Here is a 26,364-nt window from a genome sequence, read left to right as displayed (position 1 = left end):
TAACGTTCGCGAAAACGCGCCTCGTATGCGTTGTACACGGTGCAGGGCAGCTCTGGCTCAGCCATGCAGTATGTAGAATTCATACATAGAATAAACTGTATATATCGCGGTCCGGCACATGACAGACATGACAGACGTGACAGACGTATCTACTGAAATGATTAACACGGGAGCCCCAACCACCCACATCGTCTACATTCAACGCGACGCAGGCAGATGCCAGATTCAAAGATGGGGGGGATGGGGTGGTTCAATTAAAATTTGGCCATATTCCTGTTGCGAAATATTATAGCCGAGGTGCCACGGAATGTGATAATCGGCTTTATTTTTAGGGGTGCAGAAAGAGGAAGTTTACCGACGCCATTTACCTGCGTGACATACTGATCTCCCCGTCTGATAGCTTAAAAAAATAAAAATGATAACAAAACCAAAAAACGGCCTCGTGCGAGGTTCTGCAGAAGGCCCGCCGGGCCCGACGCATTTCACTAATAATAGCTTATTTGTAGCAAGCGATTGCAGCTGCCTTCGTAAGAGAATGGCGTCAGGTTCCGGGTCCTGCCGTCTTTGTGTCTTATCTGCTCAACGCAGCGTGAAACCCGTGTGCGGGTCCCAGAGACTACGGAAGGGATTAGCCACGGATTCACATAATAAAATTAAAAAAAGACGCCATTGGAGGACGGACAGACGGACAGCCAGACGTCCGGGTTTATAACACAGAAAATAATTTAACATAAATATACTGGCAAAACACTTAAAGCGACGGGGAACTCCGCGCAGACAGAATAGTAAAGCGTCACCAAACTAGACCGTGGATTAATGACGGGTCTATAGATGGTCCACTTTGGGGCGACCACGTCGGCCTTTTTTTTTTTTAGGACATTTATTTAAGGTTACCGACCACAGAGAAGAAGGCGCTGCCCCCTGCTGTACGCGGGATGTATCACTAAATCAGCGAGGTTATACATCCCACATACTGCAGGGGGCAGCACTTTGCATTTACAGGTCAGCAACGTGTGAAATGTATTTGTGCCCCAGAAGAAAAATGGCCGACGTGGTCACCCTAGTGCACCAGTCCTGGGTAATGACGTTAAACGTCTACTACAGTCAGGGACAGAGTACATGCGCGTGAACATCAGCACCGATAGAATCGCCGGTGGTCTCCGTTGACAAAATAAACCTCTGGGGTCTTTATTAACGGCCCTCGTCTCCTCCGATATGATGCTCATGAGGCTTTGTAGTATTTAATTGGGAGCGGGGCCACACCGGTCCCCTAAACCGTTTTACCGCTGGGCAGGGCAAGAAACCCGTTACATGCCCCGGCCGTCACTCTAAAGAATAGCTGCCTTAGTCTATCGCATCACAGATCACACAAAGCAAGGCTTAGGATCTGGGCCCCCGGAATGTCAAGGGCCAGTCCCTTAGGCCTTCATTTAATTTCCCAATGAACTATACTTTTATTCTTATTATTATTTTCTCTTCCTTCTGGGTTTTTGCATAAATATGGTTTTCAGTGCACATTGTTCCTGTAACAGACATAAACATATATAATATATACACACGGAAATATATATATATTATATATATATATATATATAATATATATATATATAATATATATATCTCAGCACTGGGTAGAGAAACCCCTTCTCAGCACCGATGCCCCCCATAAGTTAGAATTAGTGTTATTATTATTATTATTATTAGCAGGTATCGGAAGTGCTGCGGTAGAGCGTTTGAAATCAACGTACGAAGACGCGAGAAAATCCCAGGGAAGAAGAAGTGAAAAATCCAAATGTAAACCGCTCCTTTTTTAAGTTTGTTTCTCAAAACTTTAATCGACCAAACCTCCCTTCAACTCCCAGAAGGCCCAGCCAACATAGGGTTCGCTGCAAGCGTTGGTTCTTTAAAGCGACCGGCGACAGGGGAATGCGTCGGGACCCGTAAATTCGTCCGTTCCCGTGGCGCCGTCAAGCTGCCGTCATGTGCCGTTTTACACGTTTTAATCCAAAACCCCGCGGGTTCTTCAAGTTTAATCAGCCGCCATCTTTGAATTTCCATTCCGGTTACGGCGGTCAGTAGTTTATGAGCTGCGTTAAAGATGGCGATCGCTCAGTAAGTGTACATTTGTTCCTGCGAGTCCGCTGGTACGGCTTGGCCACCCTGCGAAGGCGACGGCGGCTGCTCCGTCTGGCCGGACCCCTGCACCTCTTCCTCTGGCGGCGGCGGTGTTTCTCCTGCCGGGACTGCCCTCCATGTCAGAGGACCTTCGGCGGCGAGCTGACCCCCTAAAGGAGCTATGGAATTCACGAAGGTGGTGAGGTTAATGAAGTGAGCCACGGGCTGGGGGCCGGACCCCTCCTGCGAGGACGCGATGGCCAGCTCAGCCGGCCGGTTGTGAAGCACGGCGCTGCCGCTGAGCGCGTCGAAGGTCACTGTGAGGATGGAGCTGTCCAGCTGCAGCTGACGGTCGGGAGCCGTCAAGTGACCCACGGCCACCGGCTGGAGGCTGGCAAACTGGGCCCCAGCTGCGGTAGAGATGGGAGTGACGGTGATGTTCGTTAGTCCTACTGTGGAAGATGGAGCAACGACGCTCCCATCGCTAATGGTGACGACCACCTAAAATAAAATAAATAAATAAAAAGACCGTTAAGTAGCCGAGACCCGCTTAGTAGAGAATGTAACTGCTGAGGCTTCTGACGAAACCTGAAACGGATTGACACGGGATCATCCACAAGCCCAAATAATACGGTTTTTTTTTAGTTCATTTCCGGGCTGGAAGCCGAGCCGACTAGAATTATGGCTTTTAACCAACTTCATTTATCTAACCACCTTCCTGTCGTTAAGCTCTCTCCAGTCTCCTCCGCTCTCGCAGAGGCTACCGGAACCAATCAACAACCATCAGCGACTTAACGGGGAGAAATAATCATGCAGATCCTAAGTACATGAAGTCATAACGCCTATTCCCCTGATATATGCAAAATACACATTTATTGCTTATTTTTATTAATTGCACCGTTAAGTTATTTAGTGCCCATAACTATAAAATGTTCTCCCGCCCCAGACATGCTGGTGATTAACCACAATTCCCACTATCCTTGTCAGCTATGGATAAAATGTCCCCCCCCGCCCCAGATACCCCTGTGATTAACCACAATCCCCACTGTCCTTGTACGCTGCGGATAAAAACGCCCCCCCCCCCTATCATCTGACCTGTTGTAGCGTCTCCACCGCAGAGCCATCCTCGTCCCTTCCGCCTCGTGTGAACTCCACGGCTTTCTGGTGGTACTCGGCGAACGACACCTCTCCATCCTCTCCCACCACCTTGTCCTTCTCCGCGTGCCGGTTACCGACGGGCGACTGCTTGCCCCGGTGCAGCTCATCCTCTTCGTCCACATCCAGCTCTGCCTGCGCACATCACCATACCACGGTTATCAACAGCTCGGCCTCAAACAGAAACTCATTCATTTTGCATAAATGACCAAATTTCGGAGGTGGTGGGGGGGTGGATTTATAACGGGTCATTTAAACCAGTCCATAAACCGGCAGGGTTGTTAAATCAGTGATATTTCTCATTGCACATTGAATTATACATTATACGGGGCCAGCTCGCTCTTTCTTAGAGAAACCTGCAAGTGTCTGGGCCTTCATAATAAAGAGCGAAGTGCGGGAGCGGAAACCACAGCTCTCCGGCCAGCTCTCCTTTATGGTGAATAAACCCCAGAATTTCACATTAAGACACACAAATTCAATAGTAAAAGCATGTGACTATGGCGGCCATCAAGCCCCGTGAGCGCGTTCTAGTTACCTGGCCAATGCCCGCCGATTCATGCAAGTCATCGAAGTCTTCAATACGCACAGAGATGACCTAACGTGGATAAAGTCCCCTCATTAGATCTTCGTAAAAAGGTCATTGGTGAGAACACAGGCCCTTATCTGCTGCGTGAGAGCCGAAGAGCGAAGAAAGAAGACAGAAAGGCGGCCTCTTGAAATATCTGCCTGACCTTAACGCGTAATTGTGTTTTTATTGATGGGATATATTCAACGGGGGGGGGGGTGTTGGGGTTAAGCCACAGGAGTCTGTAAAATCAGCTCATGGGAGCCATTAAAACTTAAAGGGGACCTTCCACGATATAAAACCTTACCGTTAGTGACAGAAGGTCATGCTCTGAATTTACCTCATGGGCATCAAATTGAGACACAAACAGAAGAGCTAAAGAGGCTGCAGTTGGGCGAGAAGATTACGCAACAGCCATAAACAGAAAAAAACCTGGCCATTCACCCCACGATGAGCGGAGGGTAGGATGGTAAGTCACGTCCTGCTTCATGAAAGTCGGTAGCATTTATGGATGCAACCTACTAGGCTTATGGCAGCAGGTCCAGGGTCGGTTGGGTAGATCAGCGATCTCCTTCATAAACATCCTACGAGCTTAAGCCGATGGTAACCTTACACGCCATCATGAAGAGCATCAGTGGGATATAATGTCTATGTCCGGTCTGCCCTCTCACCTAACTCTAGTAGAGATGGAGGTATCTGGACATCAGACACTCCGGGGTTGTGGATGTTCTCTGTAAGCAAAGTTGTTCCGAAGACCCATCAGGCCAAGGAAGCAAAGCTGACTCTAAACTCTAAGAAAGATGTCTCCTCTTCCCTACTAAACTTGGGGAACGTCCACCAATGGCCGCAGCGATCGGCTGGCCTAGAGGTGCCTTTTTACGACATTGAAGGGAGGGTTAGACCTGATGACGGGCAGAAAGAATCTTCTAGAAGGAACCGACGCGGACGTGTCAGCGAGTTACTTCCCCGACCCCTTCGTCTCATACGAGTCCGTGAGCCTTTAGTGGATTTTGTCACTAAACAGCGAGTGTTCACCACTAAGTCAACTTACTGTAAACACCCAGGCGTAAACAATCAGGCGTAAACACCCAGGCGTAAACACCCAGGCGTAAACACATCACTGTATATTTAGCAGACACAGAAAGTATATCCAAACAAGGAGAACTGCTGGGGCAAGAGGTCATCTAAAACTGAGAGGCTTGTAGCTAAGTGAAACAGCATCCCAGCAGAAGTGGTAGAGGTGAGTACAGGTAGGGAATTTAAACACACAGGAGTAAAGCATATCCGGAATCTCAGACAAGACCAAAAGACCAAAGGACCAAAGGCCGTTAAATTCGGTTTCTTATGGAGAAATAAGCCAATGAAGCAGAGAGCGGCCATCTTTCTTTTCTAGCAGACTACGAAGAGCCATTTAACTCTTATAATAAATAAGCCGATTCTGTTTTGGTGAAGGCTTTGGATAGAGCCTCGCAGTAACTAAAATATGAACATTTTAACCCAAAAGATGCTTTATATGAGATCTGTTGGGGGAAAAAAAGCAAGATGGCTGCCCCTAATTCGTACTACAAACCCACGACTGAACACGGAGAACGTGAAAGCCAATCCGGCGCTTTCTCCACCCAATAACTGACCTCGGGGTGCTTCCGTCTCAAGTGGCGGCTCATCGAGGCTCTGGTGGACACCTTCGTGCCGCACAAATGGCAGCTCTGGGCCTCCACCTTGTCGTGGGTCAGCTGGACGTGTTTCTGCAGCATGTACTCCGTCACATACTTCTTGTCGCAAACCGAGCAGGACCACTGCTTCCCCACTTCACGGGGTCCGTACAGAGAAGGGAGAGAGCCGGAGTTAAATACATGACGCGGCCGGTACAAGAGCGTTATACAGAGAGAAAGAACTGGATACGGGGGACTCGCACCGTTCTGGGAAAATTATATATAAAGGGCAAAATGACTCTTTTCCCGATTAATAATTGTCAATGGCATTAGATTCGGAATAGCCATATTCATTTACAGTTAGCCGGCCCGAGATCTTACAATGGAATGGCTTCGGCATCGCTTATTCTGTCCGTAATATTCAGACCCGGGAAAAATGTAGTGATATTTAATGTATACGAGAAGGGGGGGGCGATGGTTAAACTGGTCATACTGGTTTTCAGCTTTCCCTGAGTCCGGCGAGTATCTCAGCGGCGGGGAGGGAGTTAGAAGGACGCGGACTCACCGGTGTGGATGAGCTTATGGGTCTCCATGGTGTTCTTTTCGCTGAAAGTTTTTCCGCAGAGCTCACACATGAAGTCTTTGATACCTAAAACAACAGGAAAAAATTAAAAAAACAAAACAATTCTACTAAAAATGATCGGATTTGGTTATGGATCTTAGAGAAGATTTGAGAAGACGACCAAAATTCGGTTTAGCCTAAATCCTAACATCATATAAACATGATATAAAGTTCCTTTTGTGTAATGTATGTGTTTTATACATAATCTGAGTATCTATACTTTTTTTGTGTGTTTACACGCCAAAAATTAAAGAACAAAAAAAAAAAAAAGTATTTCCGCACGGAATCTATCAGAAATATAATGACAAGAGGGCAGATGGAGAGGAAAATGAAATTGTAAGACGGTATATACTGCTTTATCCTAACATAAATAAAAAAAAATTATAATAAAAAATGATATATAAACATATAATTTATTTTATATATATTATGTATAGATTTCCAGCAAGACCCATTTACTAAGCCACTTATTTGCCAGAACCAATCGGTTTGGACCGTTCAGAAGAAGTAATCAATATAGTTAGCGGTTTATGAAAACTAAAAGGTCCATTTTAACTGGGCTGCATTTTGACGGGGGGTCTGAACCCTGTGCGCTAGGATTATTCCACCCCGAGCTAATCTCTCTTGGCCAACACCAATGAGATTTAGGTTCCTTTCCCCCCCGCTCACCGGTGTGTCTTTTGTAGTGTTTGAGCATGTTGACCTTCTGAGCGAACTTGCGGTGACACTCCAGACACTCGTACTCCTTGATTCCCTTGTGCAGCTTCATGTGATGCCGCAGAGCGTGCTTCGTCTTCATCCCTGAAATACACGGTAAGCGTTAAACTACCGGCAGGACCGAGGAAATCGCTCTGAACCCTACGGGGCGGTTTATCGGCCTTCTAAATAAAAAAAGAAAAAACTTAACCGATGCAGAAACCGCAGCCGCCGTCGTCTCTGAAGCTGCCGATCAGTGGAAGGAAAGCGCTCCCTTTAAAATCAATGGGAGATTGCTTTCCGCGCATGCACACGAGGGGCTGCCCTGAGCCAGCGCTGGAGCGGACGGGAGTTTATCGCTTACATGGAGAAGCGTTCAGCCGGAAGACAGATGGGGACGGGGTAAGGAGTGAATGCATATGGGGGGTTAAGGAAGCACTCAGCTGTCATATGCATTAAAGTACAGGGGGGGGGGCGGCCATAGCCCTTTAATCCAAACAGATCTGTTGCTTGCTAGAAAAGAGAATTATTTCACGGAGGTAATCATTCCGTCTACACCCTGGATGAATGACATAGCGATCATATCTCGCGGTTTGCTGCGCCAATTTTAGAACGAATCTTGCCGCATAGAAGCGATTTAACAAACGGATAACACGGACGGGGTGCGGAACGAGCTTTCAGAGACTGAAGGGGTCTCTGTGGATTTATTTAATTTATATTCTGAGGTGAAATGTCATTTTTGATGTTTAAAAAACACATCTATAGATCCCAATAGAGGGCTACAAATTCAAGAGCAGAGACGCACAGCAGTCACACGTCCAGACAGCAGGGGGGCAGCCATATTCCATGCGCCCCCCCGATGCCGCGATACGCAGGAGGTCTCCGGGGGGGGCTCACCAGCTGAACAATGGCAACTCTGTTACCCAAATAGTCGCTCCGTCTCGTAGGGCTGTGCCCATTTATCTGACCTGGCCCTTTAAACGATGAAACCTCTATTTAGCGCCCCTTTAACTCTTCCATTTCCTCAAATCCCACGCTCTAGCAGAGGACCCCCCAATACACACAGACTTGGGGTACCTTTGCCGCACTCGGCGCACAGGTATTCTCGGATGTTATCGTGGACTCTCATGTGCTCTTTAAGCATGTCCTTCCTGGCAAACGATTTGCCGCATTGCTCGCAGCCGTGGCTCTTCACACCTGGAGGAATCGCAGCACCAAGAAAGTAAAGGAAGAGAACCCGTCGGGGCTGAGATAGACGCGTCCCAATGATGAGAAAGAAAACTACATTTTGCGAATTAACTTTATATTTTATTTCACGGGAGTTTATAGAAGAGTTTATAACAGACGGTCCTATTACAGCCTTCCAGCTATTTTGCGGTGGTAAATCTTTTTCCTTTATAGCACGGCAGAATATGATGGCGCTAAATAAATAATAATAATAATAATAATATTACGGGCCTGTGCTGCACGGGTAATCAAAGCTCTTTTACCTGAATGAATAAGTTTATGTCTCTCCAGGTTCCCGATGCTGTTGAAGATCCTGCCGCACACATCGCACGGGTGAATGTATCTATACAAAAAACACAACAAGGAATGAGATACTAGCGGCGTGGAAACCCGATACTAGCGGCGTGGAAACCCGATACTAGCGGCGTGGAAACCCGATACTAGCGGCGTGGAAACCCGATACTAGCGGCAGGACGAGCCATCTGCAATCCCCCAACGATCAGCCACATTTAATAAAATAAATGAAAGGGATCCAACGTCCCTGACCGCACAAACATTTAAAGGGATCACATGAAGGTGCATTTGATGTCCCTTTAAAGCCTCTCGGAGCTAGACCAAAGGCGTCCTTACTTCTGCACCTCGGGGTCCGGGAGATTCTCGCGGTGGATCACCATGTGCGCATGATACGTTGCCTTGAGTGCAAATCGCCGGTGGCAGATGCTGCAGTCGTAACCGTTCTCCGCATGGACATCCATAATGTGCTTCAGGTACTCCTTCCCGCGTGCAAAAGAGATCTGGGGGGGGGGGTTGCGAGCGTGAAAACGTGTATGAGGATAGGAATCACGGATCAGGACCTGATCCATACGCTCCTTACACAAAGCAAAAATATTCTCTCACTAGCAGCAAGACCTTAATCAGTTGTTGGTCTCGTCTTAGATTCAGGAGCCGTATGTCTATCCCATGCATGTTTAAATCCCCCTCACTGTATTGGCCTCTACCACTTCTGCTGGGAGCCAGTTCCATTCATCTACCACCTTCTCTGTAAAGTACATTTTCCTTAAGTTACATCTAATCCTCTGACCCTCTCGTTTCCGTAGCACTGTTATAACAGGGGGGCACGCAATGCTGTGCGTCTCAGACAGAAAGGGCCTGCGTGAAGATGCCGATACATCGGCCGGAGAGGGGACCCCCCACCTGGCACCTCTTGCAGCTGTATTTATGGAGGTCGGAATCCATGCTTTCATCGGTGTTCTCGTCATTGTCTTCGGAAGAGATGCCGATCTTCCCGATGAATTCTTCGCGCTGTTGATCGTTCATTAAAGCAATGTCCTGCAAAACAGCGAACGAACGCGTCAGCGTCGCCGACAGAGGCCGAAGACCATACCTGGGAACTTTATAAACAAGCCGACCCCCCCTTTAAATAGCCCACCATGAAGACTCGCCCAACGGCTCCTATACAGCAGTCTATAGATATAAACTGACCAAAACTTTTATAAAGTCACCCACATGCTATGAAAACAGATCTTCTCGTCTCAGGCGTAACGGATCCCCCAGCAGTAATCCCCACACCCCGTTTTAAGGAGATTCCTCATTTTTTGGTCACCTTGAAGTGGATGTGAATGTGATCCCGTAAGACGTCAACTCGGAAGAATTTCCGCCCGCAGATCTCGCAGGTGTATTTCTTGTCTCCGTGCGTGAGAAGGTGTTTGTTCATGTTGCTTCGGCAGGAGAACATCTGCGTGCACAGAAACAGGGGTACAGAGTATCACCGAGTGCTAGGGTACAAGCCCGGGTCATTTAGGAGTGGAGTTCCACCAGCGGGACGCTATGAAACCAGACTGCGGCCAGGGGGGCCTCCTCCGTTCTCCCTCTGTCCATAGCTCCAGACCAACAAACTTCAGGGTATGAGAAGGAACCGAGGGCCGGATACGAGAAACGAACCCAACACAATTATCCAAAAACACGGGAAAGGCTACCCATTCCAGCTTTCATTTTAAGAACGGGAAACGTAATCTTGACTCACCTTCCCACAGACAGGACACGCAGACGGCTCCTTCTTATATTTGATGGAGTTATCGGCACTCTGATGAAGGCTCTCCCGTTTAACTCGCCTCACTCCTGGAGGAGACATCCAGGGCAACCAAACGAAACGGATTAACCAAAAAAAAAACAAAGGGAAATCAAAGTCAACAATGGAAGAAGACAATATGGCAGTCAAAATATGAAGCTCTCGGACAAAAACGTGAAAAGCTCCTAAGCTCAAGGTTCTAAACATGGAAGTCCTGCTGCTGGTTCCAGATTTAGAACTTTTATGTTAATACGGCCCCCAATGTGAGCAGCGCGAGGGCTTCACCTTCTAAATGGCGCCGGTGATGCTCCTGCATGACATCTCGTCGGTAGAAGAGCTTGTTGCAGATCTCGCAGGCAAACTTCTTCTCCCCGTGCTTCTTCTTGTGTTTGGAAAGGTTGCTGTTGGTTGAGAAAAACCTGTAGCACATCTCACACTGGAACGACTTATCATCTGTCAACAACAAAAAAAAATAAAAAATGTATAAAAAAAAAATTAGATTAAAATAGTATTTTTATTCCTCTTGCCCCTCGTCCAACCACACATATCATCCGTAGTGCATTGCCCTGGGGTGCTTTACTGGAGACCGACTGCCCTACCGGGTGAGTGGTCTTCCCAATAGGCTGGTCCAGATGGGCCATTTATCTCCTTAAAGCAATCTTTTCAGTACTTCTGAATGAGAGGCTTCAAGATATAGGGTCATAACTTTAGAAGAAGCTCAGGAGGGGGAAGGACCACCTTGGAATGGTAGGACTGAGGACATGGCCTTTGGTGAGGCTCAGGGAAGTCCTGGATCTTTCACGCACATCATGCCATCCTCTGACCGCCACGTTTAGAGTTTTACCGATGTTCACGATCTATTATGAAGGGTCAACCCCAGCGAGCTCGTCCTGCAGGGAGGGCTGACTTCTCGCTTCCATCAGCGAGAGGGCTTTCGGGAAATCTCTCGGGGTAGTCTAGACGGCCAGGCGACGCAGCGTTACCCGGGGAGACTCTCACCTGTCCTGCAGTTGTGAAATTCCAGGAATGCCTCGACCCTGAAGGATTTCTCGCAGGTCGCGCAGCGATATCTGTAATCCACGTCAACCTGAAAGCCAAGCCGAAAATGAACGGGTACCCTCCGCGAGCGCTACGAGCCGCTTATAAAATAGGCAGGCAGGGGGTGGATAAACGATCCGTTCTCTCCCTCCTCGCGCCGGCTGTTTGAACCAGCCGACAATTATCAGCAACATAACAGGGAAGGGATAACTTAGCGCAGATCCCGAGAACAGAATCAAATATATATATATACGTATATGTGTGTGTGTGTATATATATATATATGTGTGTGTGTGTGTGTGTGTCTGTGTATATATATATATGTGTGTGTGTGTGTCTGTGTATATATATATGTGTGTGTGTGTGTGTCTGTGTATATATGTGTGTGTGTGTGTGTGTCTGTGTATATATATATGTGTGTGTGTGTGTGTGTGTGTGTGTGTGTGTGTGTGTGTGTGTGTGTGTGTGTGTGTGTGTGTGTGTGTGTGTGTGTGTGTGTGTGTATATATATGTGTGTGTGTGTCTGGATATAGATATATATATATGTGTGTGTGTGTGTGTGTGTGTGGATATATATATAGCATATTTTAACCCCCGCCGTCCTTTGCGTGATATTTAATGTACAGAACTCACATCATTCCGGCTGTGTTTGTAGGAAACGTGCTGCTTCAGACTCTCTTTACGGCTGAAGAGTTTGGAACATTCCTCGCATTTAAAGAGTTTGTCGCCTGCGGAGGGAAAGCGGCGCGTGTTTATGCCGGAAAGACCAAGCGGTTGCCACATCGCTGCCGGTTTCTATATATCAGACACAGTTATCGTCCTCCGAGAGGGCCATGCATTGGGTTCCTCAGAGCGAGCGGCTTTAACCCTTTTTATTTATAGGCTAACCGGTGACCCCCTCTAAGGTACGGTCACCAGACGGCTCATCTCAGCTCAAAATCATCGCTACCAGAAAGCTAATTAACGGTAATCTGGCAATAAGAGGTTTCCTGGGAACGGAGGAGGTTAATAACCGGCAGTCTCGGAGAGTTTTCTTAAAGGTGCCGTTCCACCTCTCGTGCCGAGTTTAAACGTAGCATTAGATGGAAATTCCTAGCGCTGCTGAACCCCCGAACCCCTCCTAGAAATATTTTGCCTCGTTCATAAGTTTATCCAGGGAGACCCCATTGTTATGTGACACAAGAGCAAGCACCGATAGGCTGTTGCCATAGAAGCAGAAAAAGCCTCAAAAATGTGTGTGTCTTATTTTTAGGTGACTAAAGTACGGATCTGGTAAGGTTTATCGGCACGCCTGTCTCCTGTTGGCCACACGATGTTATATTTTGGACCGTAACACGTGGTCGGGATTTTATTCCTACCGTGGGATCGGACGTGTCTGCTCAGGTTGCTGCTGTTTCGGAAAACCTTGGAGCAGATATTACACTGGAAGACGCGCTTGTGATCGCCGAGCTGGCGGACGAACTTCCGTCTCATCCCGTGGCGGCTGCCCGACAGCATTAAGCCTCTCTTCAACGAGCTGCTCCCCTGGTGAAAAGCAAACCTGCCCCCCGAAAAACACACAAGGATAAATGAATGATTGGCTGGTTTACTGGCGGGGTGATAGATAAGAGGAACAGCCTCCCAGCAGAAGTGGTAGAGACTAGACCAAGGAAAAATGGCAGACTAGACAGGGGCGATCTGCCGGTAAATTCTATGTTTCCATACCTGCCTAAATAGTTTTATTCCCCCTAATTAAAATTGTTGTCTATAACGAGACCGTTTACTTTAAAAACAATGTATATTATTATTTAATAAATGAACGCTGCAGGGTCGGGTCTATGATCGGCCCGCGTTACGCACTTAGACATGGAGGTCAGGTTGTTGCTGGCATTGGGCAGTTTTCCCAGCATTAGCTCCATGAACTTGTCCTCGGAGTCATGAGAAAGCGGGACCTCGTCTGGCGGGATCTCCGTGACGATCTCTGCCACTCGCTCCGGGTAGACGTTGTATAAAATGGGATGGTGTTCTGAAAAAAAGAGAACAAAAAAATCTGACTTTTAAGGAAACATTTGCCTAAATTACAGTCCTACGAGCTCTCCGTCTCATTGAAGGGCTTATTAACTAAACAGGGAGTCTGCAGGTGACGGGCCGTTCACTCCAGGTCAGCTCTACCCTCCTCCTAGGAGACGCTGACTGGGGTCGGCCCGTCCTAATGTGTGGGATCGTATATTCAGAACACGATAATCATGGAAGTAGTATTTATTGTGGACACGCAGTATCAGAAATGTGTTAAGAGATTAAATGGGGGGGGTGAAAAATAAAAACTATAAACGAAGACGCCCGAATACCTAAAAGTTAACCATCATTGAGAAAAACGCAGTAAGCTTATTTGTCTAGCTGGCCACATACACTACCGATCAAAACTTTGGAAACATGCTTGTTTTTTAAAGAAACAAACATTTTTTGCATTAAAATAACATGAAATGGATCAGAAATCTGCCGCTTCATGGGAAAGTTGAGAGGCACGGACCGATCAGAACCCCATGGGCCCTGGAGCAATTGGTGCAGGGCCCCTCGGCCCTGGAGGAATCGCTCCGTGCGCTCCTCTGCTAATCCGGCCCTTTTGATGAAACCCAACAAGATGGAAGCATGTGCCTGTACTCAGACTCCTGCAATCCCACCCCGCGCTTGGCTGGCTAGGTAGAAAGTAACGGGGTATCTGGAGAACCCATGTAACTGGGGGGTAAGGAATCAACACTGTTAGGGCAAGAGGTCATAATCTAAAACGAGAGGGTAGCTGCTCAGATGGAACGCAAGGAAGTTTAATTAAGCAAGAAGGTGGTAGATAAGTGGAACAGCCTCTCATCAGAAGTGGTAGAGGCTAATACAGAGAGGGAAAGGTGAGACCAAGGACTGGTTAAGGTCCGAGTCTTTACAGCAGGGAAAGCAAGCAGACTAAACGGGGGCCAAATGGGGCCGATTGCCGGCAAATTCTATGTTTCTATGTACCAAGGGGCGCACCTTTATCTACATGGAGTCCGGAGCAGATAAGTTTATATTTTATCTTCCTGAAATAGTTTAAACAGTCGCCTCCCTTCCTCCCTCCTCACCTGGCGGGCTGTCATCCTCCACGATCACCAGCGGAATATCTCCTTTCGGAGCCTTGGACTTGCGGCCCTTGCGTTGCTTCTTCTTGAGTACGGAGCGGCCCCCCGCGCTGGTGCCGATGACGGCCGGATCCGAGCTCATGTTGGCCGTTTCGCTTTCGATGAAAGGACCCTCGCAGGGCGCCGACGGAGAAATCCCTTTTGCGTGTTCCAGGTGACTCAACAAATGCTCTAAGAAAGTGGGAAAGAAAACACGGATTTGATAAATGCGACGCTTTATCGTAATAACAAATGTCTAGCCTTTAAGTGGGACAGTTTAACCCCCCCCACCAAACAACTAATATTAAAGTACTCTGTGAGTAACCTTAACTCTCTGTGAATACTTTAATATGCATTCTTCCAAAACTTAGAAAATGCAGCCCTGCTGCAGCAGCTGCCCCCTCCTTCGTGGTATGACTATTCTTGCCACTGATTGGCTGCTGAAGAGACTCCCACCGGCAGCGTTAGTGGAGCCAGCGCTGCAGCCGACCGTCGGCGAATCATTGCTGGAGAATCCCTTTAAACGCTTAGATAAACATTTCACAGAAGGGAGTTAAAAAAAGTATATTTTGTGCCCTTCTAATTGAAAGGGGGGGGAGCAAAACCCTCACTCATGGTGTATATTATATTATAATAAATATATATATATATATAATGTATTTAAACTGCCTTTCTCTATAAAGCCCGACAAATCGCAAACGCCACAGCGATAGAAAAGAATATACTTGAGTTTGGAGACATTCCTGGCTGCTCTTTTTATTCGTTTTGTATACACACCACCTTTCAAAAGTTTGGGGTCACCTAGAATCCTTCTTGTTTTGGGGGAACGCAAATTTTGTCCATTATAAGAACATGAAATGGATGAGAAATCCAGCGCAGCAGACGGGGTTAATGTTGTAAATGAGTATTGTAGCTGGAAATGGCTGATTTTTTAATAGCATCTCTTCATTGGCGTACAGAGGCCCTTTATCACTCCCATCACTCCTGTGTCCCAATGGCCCTTTATCACTCCCATCACTCCTGTGTCCCAATGGCCCTTTATCACTCCCATCACTCCTGTGTTCCAATGGCCCTTTATCACTCCCATCACTACTGTGTTCCAATGGCCCTTTATCACTCCCATCACTCCTGTGTTCCAATGGCCCTTTATCACTCCCATCACGCCTGTGTTCCAACGGCCCTTTATCACTCCCATCACTACTGTGTTCCAATGGCCCTTTATCACTCCCATCACTCCTGTGTTCCAATGGCCCTTTATCACTCCCATCACTACTGTGTTCCAATGGCCCTTTATCACTCCCATCACTCCTGTGTTCCAATGGCCCTTTATCACTCCCATCACTCCTGTGTTCCAACGGCCCTTTATCACTCCCATCACTCCTGTGTTCCAATGGCCCTTTATCACTCCCATCACTACTGTGTTCCAACGGCCCTTTATCACTCCCATCACTCCTGTGTTCCAACGGCCCTTTATCACTCCCATCACTCCTGTGTTCCAACGGCCCTTTATCACTCCCATCACTACTGTGTTCCAATGGCCCTTTATCACTCCCATCACTACTGTGTTCCAATGGCCCTTTATCACTCCCATCACTCCTGTGTTCCAACGGCCCTTTATCACTCCCATCACGCCTGTGTTCCAATGGCCCTTTATCACTCCCATCACTCCTGTGTTCCAATGGCCCTTTATCACTCCCATCACTACTGTGTTCCAATGGCCCTTTATCACTCCCATCACTCCTGTGTTCCAATGGCCCTTTATCACTCCCATCACTCCTGTGTTCCAACGGCCCTTTATCACTCCCATCACTCCTGTGTTCCAATGGCCCTTTATCACTCCTGTGTTCCAATGGCCCTTTATCACTCCCATCACTCCTGTGTCCCAATGGCCCTTTATCACTCCCATCACTCCTGTGTTCCTATGCCCCTTTATCACTCCCATCACTCTGGTCCAAGTTTCAGTTTAAAAGGATAACTGGTGGTTAGAAAACTCTTTTTGTAATTATGTTACAGCCAGAAATGTCCTTGTTTTCCATGAAAACAGCTCAGTGACCCCAAACTCTGGAACGGTCGTGTATTTTAATGACTCTTGTTACGCGTCTCTTACAGGGGAATGAATAAGTGTACAGTAAGAGCTCACTGCTCGCTGCTAAAGCCACTGAGTGGGTCTATTGAGCCAACATGTAAAGTAAACCCGACGCTGATGGTTTTTGGCACCTGTCAGAAGGCTGGGTTCCACGAACGTTGCGTTGCATACTTTGCACGTCCACTCGCAGGTTTCCACATGTATGATGTCACTGTTGTCCTGACACGAAACTGTTGGAGAAAATGGCAAGAGCAATCAACAAAAACACCACGGGATCGTTCCATGGCAGAAACTCCAAACACACAAAATTAGGACATTGTCCATAAAATTATCAACAGTACGAAGATAAGCAGTGCTGGCGAACGGTTCCGCCTGGTTCATTCACAATTTGTTATCAGTTTTACTACTGGGACCGGCTGCCTGCTCATGGAGAAGGTTTCACCCATCAAGGGGATATCACGTTCTTTCTGGTTAAAAAAATATGATATAATAGGGCTTCCAGATACGGCTTTTCTACAGTTTAAGGGTCTTCCCGTTTCTCTCTAGACCCTCTCCTGGCTGGAAGCCACTTTCTTTATTCATTCATTCATCCATTCATTCATTCACTCACTCCGTCCTGGCAGCTTTAGAAGGTGAACCCAGCACAGAGGCGATAATAACTGGAAATCTGCTATAACGGCACAAATAACTTCTATCTAAGTAGGATAGGAACACGAGAACCGCGTGTAAAATCCATAATAATTATGCACCGACCCGATTGTATGTAAATTTGGATTTTCACAGCATAAATGCAGGGGGACAGTAAGCTTTGTGCGCGTTAATCTTCCGGATGTTGGCCTCTGGAAGAATGACAGATTTTCTAACCTAACAATATGCCTTAATATGAACGAATAAATCCATAAAAAACACTTAAATAAAAACTGAAAATAAACCTATACCTAATGGCATTAATAATGTTTGCCATCAGCAGATATATATATATAAATAAATAAAAGAAATAGGTACAAAAACCAAAGTTAATCGTTTCTCTCCCTGTTATAACATCAGATACAGTTCCTGGATGGTAAGTGAATTGCCCGTTCTTACTGTAAAACAGCCTTTTTTCTAACTTTACAGGTGTTTAGCGGGCTGTGTGTACCTGACGTGTAGGCAGCGGGCGAACGCAATGCTTTCATCTTCTTGGCAGTCATTACAGCCGTGTGGCTGGATTTTGAAGAGCTCCGGTTCGCTTCTTTTTCTGGCTCAGTAGCTAAAAAGCTTACTTCTGTAGAAAAAAAAATAACTAATTACAAATTTACACCAAAAACATTACAAAGCGACTCCCAATGTAACCGGCCCGTAGCAAGCAGGTAGATCCAAGTAGTTGGTATCCATGGACCAGGGCAGGGCTGCATTAAAGCGACATTCAAGAAGCCGAACTCATCCAGACAGGGCCTCGGTCCTCCAGCATCATTTTTCATCATTGGCCGTGAAGGGGTTAAGCAGTTCGTGTGGATTCATATTTATTTCTTATTATTTATTCAGGCTCAAACACCACACTGAGCTGATGCTTTATGGCAATGCTAACAAAGTCAGTTCCTACACTGACTTTCATTAATCGTATGGTCAGCTGGGTAATTAAGACCGAGCCATTCTATCATTTCTTACAGGCAGTATGATAAGGAGTCGGGGTGTTTGTCTAGTAGATTGGGGCTCAGATAACAGAGCGAGAACTCATACAAACCACTAATATGCAGCTGCCTGAAAGCATTATATAATGGGGCAAAAACTAGATGCGTTTCTAAGACAATATTTTTAAAAACGGATTTTTAATCTGATACGGAGTTTGCTGGCGCTTTCTAAAAGGTAATGTAAAGAGGAAGTCATTGCCATGTTTTTTCAGGGATCAGTGAAGCACGCTGCTGCTTCTTCAGCTTCCCTGCAGCAGCTGTCTGGCGTCGTTTCCGCACACGCGATGTTGCCGCCGCTCCTGACTTACCGTTGTGGCAGGGTTTTAAGAGGGGTTTTTCCATCTTTCGTGCGTAGAAAGCGGCGTACCAGACGCGCAGCTCAGTGCCGGCGGCGATGTCCCGGGAGGTAGTGAAGTATACGTCGCCGCCATGTTGGAAGGCGGTCAGATTCTGGTGGCTGAAATCCTTGGCGGGTCTCACCAGCATCATCCAGTTACAGTCGTTCTCGCTGGATGTATCGAAGAACACGATCTGGCCGTCCTTGAGGAAGACCTTGAGGAGAAAGATGTTCGGGATTTAGGAGATTTAGTAACGCGGAAGTCATTATTTTTATCACGCTGGAGAAGCCGTAACACTCGGCGGAAATGGGTTAAGAATTAAGTATTTTTTTCTTTTTAGGTGCCTTCGGTACATCTGAACACAGAGGTCCGATAACCCGGAGCAGCAGACAGGCTGCCGTAAGAGATGTTGCCCGTTACATAAAACCAGTCGTCGTTTTACCTTCAGGGGGAATGCGGGTTCTCTGTCCGGTTTAGAGACCCTCTTACATTCAAACGGGCCGAACTGGGTGCGTTTTACAAGAGGCATCACGGCAAATATTCCTTCGGCGCCGTCCTCCGACTGCTTGATCTCCAGATTTGCAGGAAGAGTGGACCTAAAAATATAATAAAACGGGGACATCTCTTACACCGTGCTGCTTCATACCTTCCTCGGAAAACAACCTGCAGGACCGTGTAATTATAAGGGTCCCGATCGCCCAAGGATCTGAGTCCAGCTCTGACGTTCGTTGCCCTCGGGCTCACCTGGCTCTGCTTAACACAAAGGAGTCCTGGACGGTGACGACAGGGCCCAGCTCGGGACATTCCGAGTCATGATACTGACCGCAGTCTTCACACCCTATAGACAACAACAGAAAAGTGTACAGAAGAACAAGAAGGAACACAAACAATTCCATCACCATTATCGAGCATCAGAAGGGCGGTGGGATCATGGCGCATGGTACTTAATATACACGGATATCAATTATATATTAACGGGGGGCTTCTCTGTAAGCCCTTCGTATAGAAGAAGTATCTCGAGGTCGGAGTCAAGAACCATCAATGGAGACACCAAGGAAAAGGTTCAATCCGAACAAATACGGGTTTTCCTATTTTCCCGATAGACATAAGCGCTCTTTACTGAATAGGACGTTTGATTCATTGTCAGGGTTCATTTTTACAAATAAAGTTTGATTTTTTTTGAATCCCAAATTGGTCAGCGGAGGCTGCCATCGCCGAGCAATAAATACTTACATATAAACACGACTTCATCCATCGCTCCCTGCTCCATTACCGCCACCTGGGGGCAGGAGAAAGAATTGCGCGTTACAACTGGGAGCCGTCAACGACATCATTTAGTTCACCAACACTTAAAAAAAATATATATATATATTTTCTCTTTGTCAAATCAGTGTTTTGGGGATATTTCATTTAAAAAATGTAAAAAAAAAAAAAAAGTTTAAAACGATGGGCGGCAGCCAGTGGCAGAGCCAGCATTATCGGGTTAACAATCAGGAACGGGCGCCAAGAATTTAAATAGAGACAACGTGACTTTATTAAGCGATATTACAATTCGTTTTATAAGGAAATTTACAGAAGTTAGGCCATTACACAGAAAAACTATATTATATATATATATATGTCATTTAAATGAAATTCTGACTACTGAAGTGAGTAACGCAGATAATCTTGTTATCATGGCGTCTGTCAGTATAATATATATATATTATTATCATTATGCAGCAAGTGCACAGTAAGGATGTTTTAGTTTACTGAAAGGGTCGTAGGTATATGGAGTAGCTCCCAGCAGAAGTGGTAGAGGGTAATACAGTGAGGGTATTAAACATGCATGGGAAAGGCACACGGCTCCTGAATCTAAAGACGAGACCAACGACTGATTAAGGTTTGAGTCGTTCCAGCAGGAGAAACGGGGAGACTAGACAGGGGCAGATGCAGTGTTTTTATGCAACGGGCTGGTATGTTCTACTGCTGTCACACCGCTCCCGTTCCTGTACTTTGTGTACCTGTATCTATACACCTGCACTGTGACATCACACGGACTCCGGACACCTGTATCGTGACATCACACAGACTCTGCACACCTGTATCGTGACATCACACGAACTCTGCACACCTGTATCGTGACATCACAGACACTGCACACCTGTATCGTGACATCACACAGACTCTTCACACCTGTATCATGACATCACAAAGGCTCTGCACACCTGTATCATGACATCACACAGACTCTGCACACCTGTATAGTGACATCACAGACACCGCACACCTGTATCATGACATCACAAAGGCTCTGCACACCTGTATCATGACATCACACAGACTCTGCACACCTGTATAGTGACATCAGACACCGCACACCTGTATCGTGACATCACAAAGGCTCTGCACACCTGTATCTATACACCTGTATCATGTCATCACACAGACTCTGCACACCAGCGTCCTGCTGCTGTGTTATTTTCTCATATACATGCACTGTACCGGTACACGTATAGCGTATAACGTCACCTGATTACATCACTCTATACCTGCATGAACTATTGCTGTTTCACCGGTAACTTAATACCTGATTTACTTATAAATACTTATAATCCCTGTATACTTATCATCCCCGTATGCCAACATAAATCATCCCCACGTATTCCAACATACATCATCACCGAATAAACATCACCCCCGTATTCCCCCCCCCCCGTAACATACATCACTCCGACATTGTGTTAACCGTAGCATTAATCCCATATATATATATATATATATATATACGTGTAGTGTGTGCTTGTATAGCGCTGTGTATACCTGCATTATTTAATGGCATCAGTCCCATACATACATGTGCACCGTATCGTATACAATCATGTTGCTGCAGCATTACCATCATACGGCAGTATACAGGCGCTGCTCTGAGCCCTCTATATGCCCCCTGCCCCTGCTATGTATGTGCACAGCGCTGCTGCAGGACCCCTGTGGCCGCACCGTAAGCCCACCCCCTGCCCCTCACACCCCGCACGCAGCGCATTCCCCAGCACGGAGCCAGCCGGGTTTTGACGGCGATCCCCCGGCTCAGAGAAAGCCGCCCCCCGGCTGCAGCCACGAACAATCGGCCTGGCAGCTGGAGCGGGGGGACTGTGAAGCGGACACCCACCGCCACCCCAGGGCCTCCTCGAGCCCTCACCTGCCACACGCCTCGCCGGCAGAACCTCGGCCTCTCCGTCCGGCTCCCGATACCTGCTCCAGCTGGACCCGAACACCCACCGAATCCCAACTCCGGGTTCCGATCCGCTCCGGAAATCACGCGGGACCGGAAGCGGCGCTGTGTGCGCGCAATGCCTGCCGGGAGATGTAGTTTATGAAGGCTGCGCGCACCTGGGACTGGATTTAGATGCTGGAAGTCTCAGGAGGGAGCCGGTTCAGCGACGGGTTTGGTTTGGGCACCAAACTACACAATTTATCAGCTTAGTGGAAAATCTATATCTAAAAATCTAAATATATTTTTTGGAAGATAAAGCAATATTTACAATGAATAATTCCTGTCTGAGATCGCTTCCTGAGGGTATTACAGGGTTCTACAGCCTACAGCAGCTGTAGGGAATGGCTTAATAAGTTTAACTTTGTAAATAAAATTCGTCACTTATTTATTAATGACACGGATAGCTATCAAGTGGTCTCAAAATCAAATGAAAAAGTCTAGTTAAAGCCCGACCCCCTAAAACAAAAGTGCCCCTCTTTGGTCATTTGGAATTATGGAAGGTATCAATCAGCATGGGCATTCCTTGTTTCCATGGTGATTGTCAGCAACATTATCCTGGCCTAGGCAGATGAATCATGCAATATCCTCCATACCTAAATTACTGGGACGCCCGTCCTGATTATGTAGTTTCGGTGTTTCAGTCTCACCCGTTATTACCAGGGGTATAAAATCAGCCCATAGGCGGACGTCTCCCTGCAGACACTGGCGGCAGAACGGGTCGTACCGAAGAGCTCGGCGACGTTAAGTGCGGCGCCGTCATAGGATGCCACCTTTACCATAGGTCAGTTTGTGACATCTCTGCCCGGTCCATCGCTATTATTGTGAGGTGGAAATGTCTAGGAGTACCAGCAGCTCAGCCATAAAGCGTTACACCGCGCACCCTCACCGAGCGCGAACCTGAAAAACGATCCGTCCTCCGAAGCATCGCTCACTACAGACATCCAAACCGCCTCCGGAGGAGACATCGGCACAAGCCCCGTGTGTCGGGAGCTTTATAAAAAGGGGTATCTATGGCTGAGCAGCTGCACACAAGCCAAAGATCACTGTGCACAATGCCAAGCGTCTGCTGGAGTGGGGTTAAGCCACAGCCGCTGGACTCAAGCAGCAGAAGCATGTTGATGAATTGCGCTTCGCTATCTGGAAATCTGTCAAGAGAGTCTGGGTTTGGCAGATGCCGGGAGAATGTTACCTGCCTGCTGTAAAGTGCGATGGAGGAGAGATAACGGTCTGGGGCTGTTTTTCAGGTGTTTTGGACCCTTCATTCCAGTGAAGGGTTATATTAATGCTTCATCATACCAAGGCATTATGGACAATGCTATGCTACCGACAGTGGGAAAAGACCCTTCTCTATTGCAGTATTACTGCGCCCCAGCGCACAAAGCAGTCCATAAAGACATGGTTGGATGCGCCTGTCATCTCGTCCAACATCAGTGCCTGACCTCACAAATGCTCTACTGGATGAAGGGGCAGAAACGCCCCAAAACCTGGTGGAAAGTCTTCCCAGACGAACAGAGGCTTTTCTCTGCTTCGATGATAGAGCTGTAGGAAGTACAGCTGTCAATGTTTGTCGGTGTCCGTAAGCGGAATGCGATGCTTCGTATGCAAAAAAAAAAAAAAATAATAATAATTATTGATTTACCCTTTAGGTAGCGTCCATATTTGATTCCCTCACCATTTTAGAGCAGATACGTGTAAGAGCCATATGTTTCAAAAAAGATATGACAGATATTTTATTTGAGAGTTATAAAGCTTTATTATACAATTCAATATGTTCGGTGGGTGTGAACAGAGGGTACAAATTGAACGTAAAGCAGGCCAGAAAAGGGGCTACCTCTGGATTACAAAGAGTCATTCTTCAGCACTCAGGAGAGGAAAAAACCTTTTTTTGGAGGAAACCTTCTGAGGATATCTTTCATAATCAAAACTGCATAAACAATGTGCTTTCTATAAACATGAATGTTTGCTTATCAATTGTCAGAACAGTACAGCCTTTAAGAAACAAAGCCAGAAATTAAGGGAAAAAAACACAGAAACAAAAGATAGGTTAATAAAACTTTTATTAAAATTCTCAATTTCATTTAATACAAAAAAAAATATCCCCCTCCCTTCCTTAGAGCCATCAACAGATCACATGTCTCAGACGGTTAGCTCTGCACCCAGGGATTCCTAAAGTGAATTAGATATTTGGTGCATCCTATGGATATCATTCCCTGGAAATTAGTGTTTGTTTTTTTTGTAAAATAGCTGTTTTATATGGCAGGTACAATAAATATGAAACAAAAGTATTTACAAATCAGCATCAAGTCAAGACACAGAAATATTTAGCAACCAATAAAAACGACCCAATAGTATTTCCAATGGCAAGGGTAAGAAAATAGTTATTTTTGCCCTAGTTTTCTGTAACTACTTACACATACTTCACATTAATACTCCTTAATATTAAATAAAGTTTGGTTGTTTAATCTGTGCTAAATAATGCATTATGGCTGAGGGTAGTAAGTAAATGGAACAGCCTCCCATCAGAAGCGGTAGAGGCTAATACAGTAAGGAAGTTTAAATATGCATTGAATAGGCACATAGCTCCAGAATCTATTACGAGATATTAACTATAAGTCCCTACTTTAAAATGCATTCTTCGTTGGTGGGGCTGTATAGGACTATATTGCCCCTTTCACCTAAAGCTCCCATAATGCATTGCCAAACACAAACATACAGTTTTTGGGAGTTAGACCAAGAATTGCTGAAAGAATACAATATATGACTCCCAATAAAACGCTTTGCCGTGCCCAGGTTAAATTTTACACCTTTAAGGTCATAGGTCAAGAGAAATTGTGAAAACTGCATTTTCTGATGGCACTGCCCCCCCCATTGGAATGAGATTTGTTTCAGTTCCCAATATACCTGGTCTGCTATTTCTTTACAAATGTTCCCATTTTTTAGTTGGAGCAAAAAAAGGGAACAGTTAAAAAATAGACATATAATATTTTATAGGACTGGCCCTCCGGTTATTAAAAGAATGAATATAGACCGGTTATGACTTATGCTTGTTACGGGGCTGAGTTCTGCATTAACAGCTGCCACAAAACCCCAAAGAATGCATTTTTTCAACATACTTTCCATTTATATTCTCTATAACGCCATCTTGACTTTCATTGGTAGGAAACAACTGCAAATAGTAATACACGTTAAAAAAACGTTGTTGAAGAAGAACAGAAAGATAACTTTTATTCAGATATTTTTAGTATTGTAATTCATGGAATCGATTTGGAGATATTTGGATTAAAACGATCTACTTCACCCAGTTATAAAGGTAAAAGCGGCACTACGATTTTACTAATATGTTGTAAACTTTTCCCCCTCCCCTTACACAGGCTGCCTGGCCCAATCAGATTCCAGGGGCTGAGCAGCTAAATGGAGAGGGATAAACGACGTAGATCCTGAGAACAGGAAGTTAAGATGACGGCTCCTATATTATATACATAAGGAGGGTTTCTAACACATACAAATTACTTATTTTAAACAGTATGCACCATTGCATAGGTTTATTTAGTGTAATGAAATGTAGAATTTGGGGGAAAAGTGCCAGATTCACTTACAAAACATTATAATATATATATATATAATATATATATATATATATATTCATCCACACAAATAAACAATGAGGTAACCCAACATAGCTGGAGGCGAAATGATCTTAACAGCATTATTACACCAAAAAAAAACCTCAAATTCAACAATTATCAAAAACTGCACAAAAAAAGAAAAAACTATAATAAAATTTCTCTACATTAAAAAAAGATCATCTATACCAGCAATTCAAATGTAAACTTTCAGAAAAAAATATTTCCTATTATATATCTATACATCCTGCATTAAATAGTAGAGAAAGTACGTTAGTTGCATAATTCATTATTATGGCTATTAATGCGATTTCAGCAAAAAAATGAAAATCACAGCAGGACAGTTAACCCCATGTTTAGTCTCGAGAGATGCCACAGAACCTTATCTTGCACTATATACTGTAGAGCAGCGAAGCAGCCAAGGGGTTAAATTGATCAGTTATCAGAAGTCATAATGTTACCCGCTTTCTGAACGTATGATCCACTTTGATTCAGGCGTCATTCACTCACACTCAGAAGCAGCAGACCATCCTAGTCTGACCCACGGTGCTTAATTGTTGAGGAAAGGGCGAGATCTACCGACCAGAAGCTTCCGTTAGGAATCTATCTCCCCGAGCTTTGGATACGAGTGGCTTGTAATCTGAACCTATATAAAAGGACGCCTACAACAGAGGGGAGATCTATAGGTAGTGGGGTAACACGGCTTGCCCGACCCCCCGACCCCCCCCCCGCCACACTCCGAGCACAAGGACAGCCAGGTCGGATAACGGATCAGAGAGTGCGCTGGGAGAGATCCGGATCACCGTGGACAGGGATCAGAGTATGGAACCTCCTAGAGTTGGATCTATCAGAAGCATATAATGGCCTAGATTGTAAAACCAGGGGCAGATCACTCTATTGGGTGATCAGGTGATCCAGATGCCCCTCTTTTCTAGGAGCTCGGAACGTTTGCTGGGTATGAGGGTATCGCAGGGTTCCACAGCCCTAAAAGCCCCGATAATGTGTATAGAAACAGCAGGGAACGGCTTTATAAATAAATTAAATTGTAACTAAATTACGTATTCTTCTAAACCCCTTACCCAGTTGCATAAAGCTCCACCCCCAGCCACACCCCCTAAAACAAGGTTGTCC

The 26,364-nt window shown here is 46.0% G+C and overlaps 1 protein-coding gene across 2 annotated transcripts; it reads right to left on the bottom strand.

Moving 5' to 3' along the window:
• Window positions 1-1,806: 1,806 nt before the first annotated feature.
• Window positions 1,807-21,669, bottom strand: PRDM15 (PR/SET domain 15). Of its 2 annotated transcripts, XM_053455729.1 has the most exons (25): window positions 21,536-21,669; window positions 19,591-19,636; window positions 19,102-19,195; window positions 18,800-18,953; window positions 18,328-18,571; window positions 17,488-17,613; window positions 16,481-16,579; window positions 14,228-14,455; window positions 12,978-13,143; window positions 12,497-12,678; window positions 11,772-11,866; window positions 11,100-11,187; window positions 10,386-10,553; window positions 10,056-10,150; window positions 9,636-9,767; window positions 9,227-9,361; window positions 8,663-8,826; window positions 8,296-8,375; window positions 7,883-8,002; window positions 6,779-6,910; window positions 6,053-6,136; window positions 5,467-5,642; window positions 3,806-3,865; window positions 3,211-3,405; window positions 1,807-2,616 (listed from the first exon to the last, which is right to left on the bottom strand). In XM_053455729.1, exons 2-25 carry the CDS (start codon window positions 19,625-19,627, stop codon window positions 2,110-2,112), a joined length of 3,561 nt encoding a protein of 1,186 aa, XP_053311704.1. In that variant the 5' UTR covers window positions 19,628-19,636; window positions 21,536-21,669; the 3' UTR covers window positions 1,807-2,109. The 2 variants fall into 2 exon arrangements, with proteins under 2 accessions (XP_053311704.1, XP_053311705.1); XM_053455730.1 differs by lacking the exon at window positions 3,806-3,865.
• Between the last annotated feature and the right edge of the window lie 4,695 nt (window positions 21,670-26,364).

The sequence above is a fragment of the Spea bombifrons genome, chromosome 2 (assembly GCF_027358695.1).
Source record: "Spea bombifrons isolate aSpeBom1 chromosome 2, aSpeBom1.2.pri, whole genome shotgun sequence".
Classification (NCBI taxonomy): Eukaryota; Metazoa; Chordata; class Amphibia; order Anura; family Pelobatidae; genus Spea; species Spea bombifrons.
The sequence above is the reverse complement of the archived record's forward strand: the minus strand, read 5'-3'. Positions and strand labels throughout refer to the sequence as shown.

Bases quoted from the DNA above. Each gene is read 5' to 3' on its own strand.
- PRDM15 (XM_053455729.1), bottom strand. From the start codon at position 19,627: ATGGAGCAGGGAGCGATGGATGAAGTCGTGTTTATAT. The intron at 10,554-11,099 runs GTGAGAGTCTCC...TGTTGTTGACAG, and splicing joins ATTTCACAACTGCAGGACAG to ATGATAAGTCGTTCCAGTGT. The intron at 9,768-10,055 runs GTGAGTCAAGAT...CTGTGCACGCAG, and splicing joins CGTGTCCTGTCTGTGGGAAG to ATGTTCTCCTGCCGAAGCAA.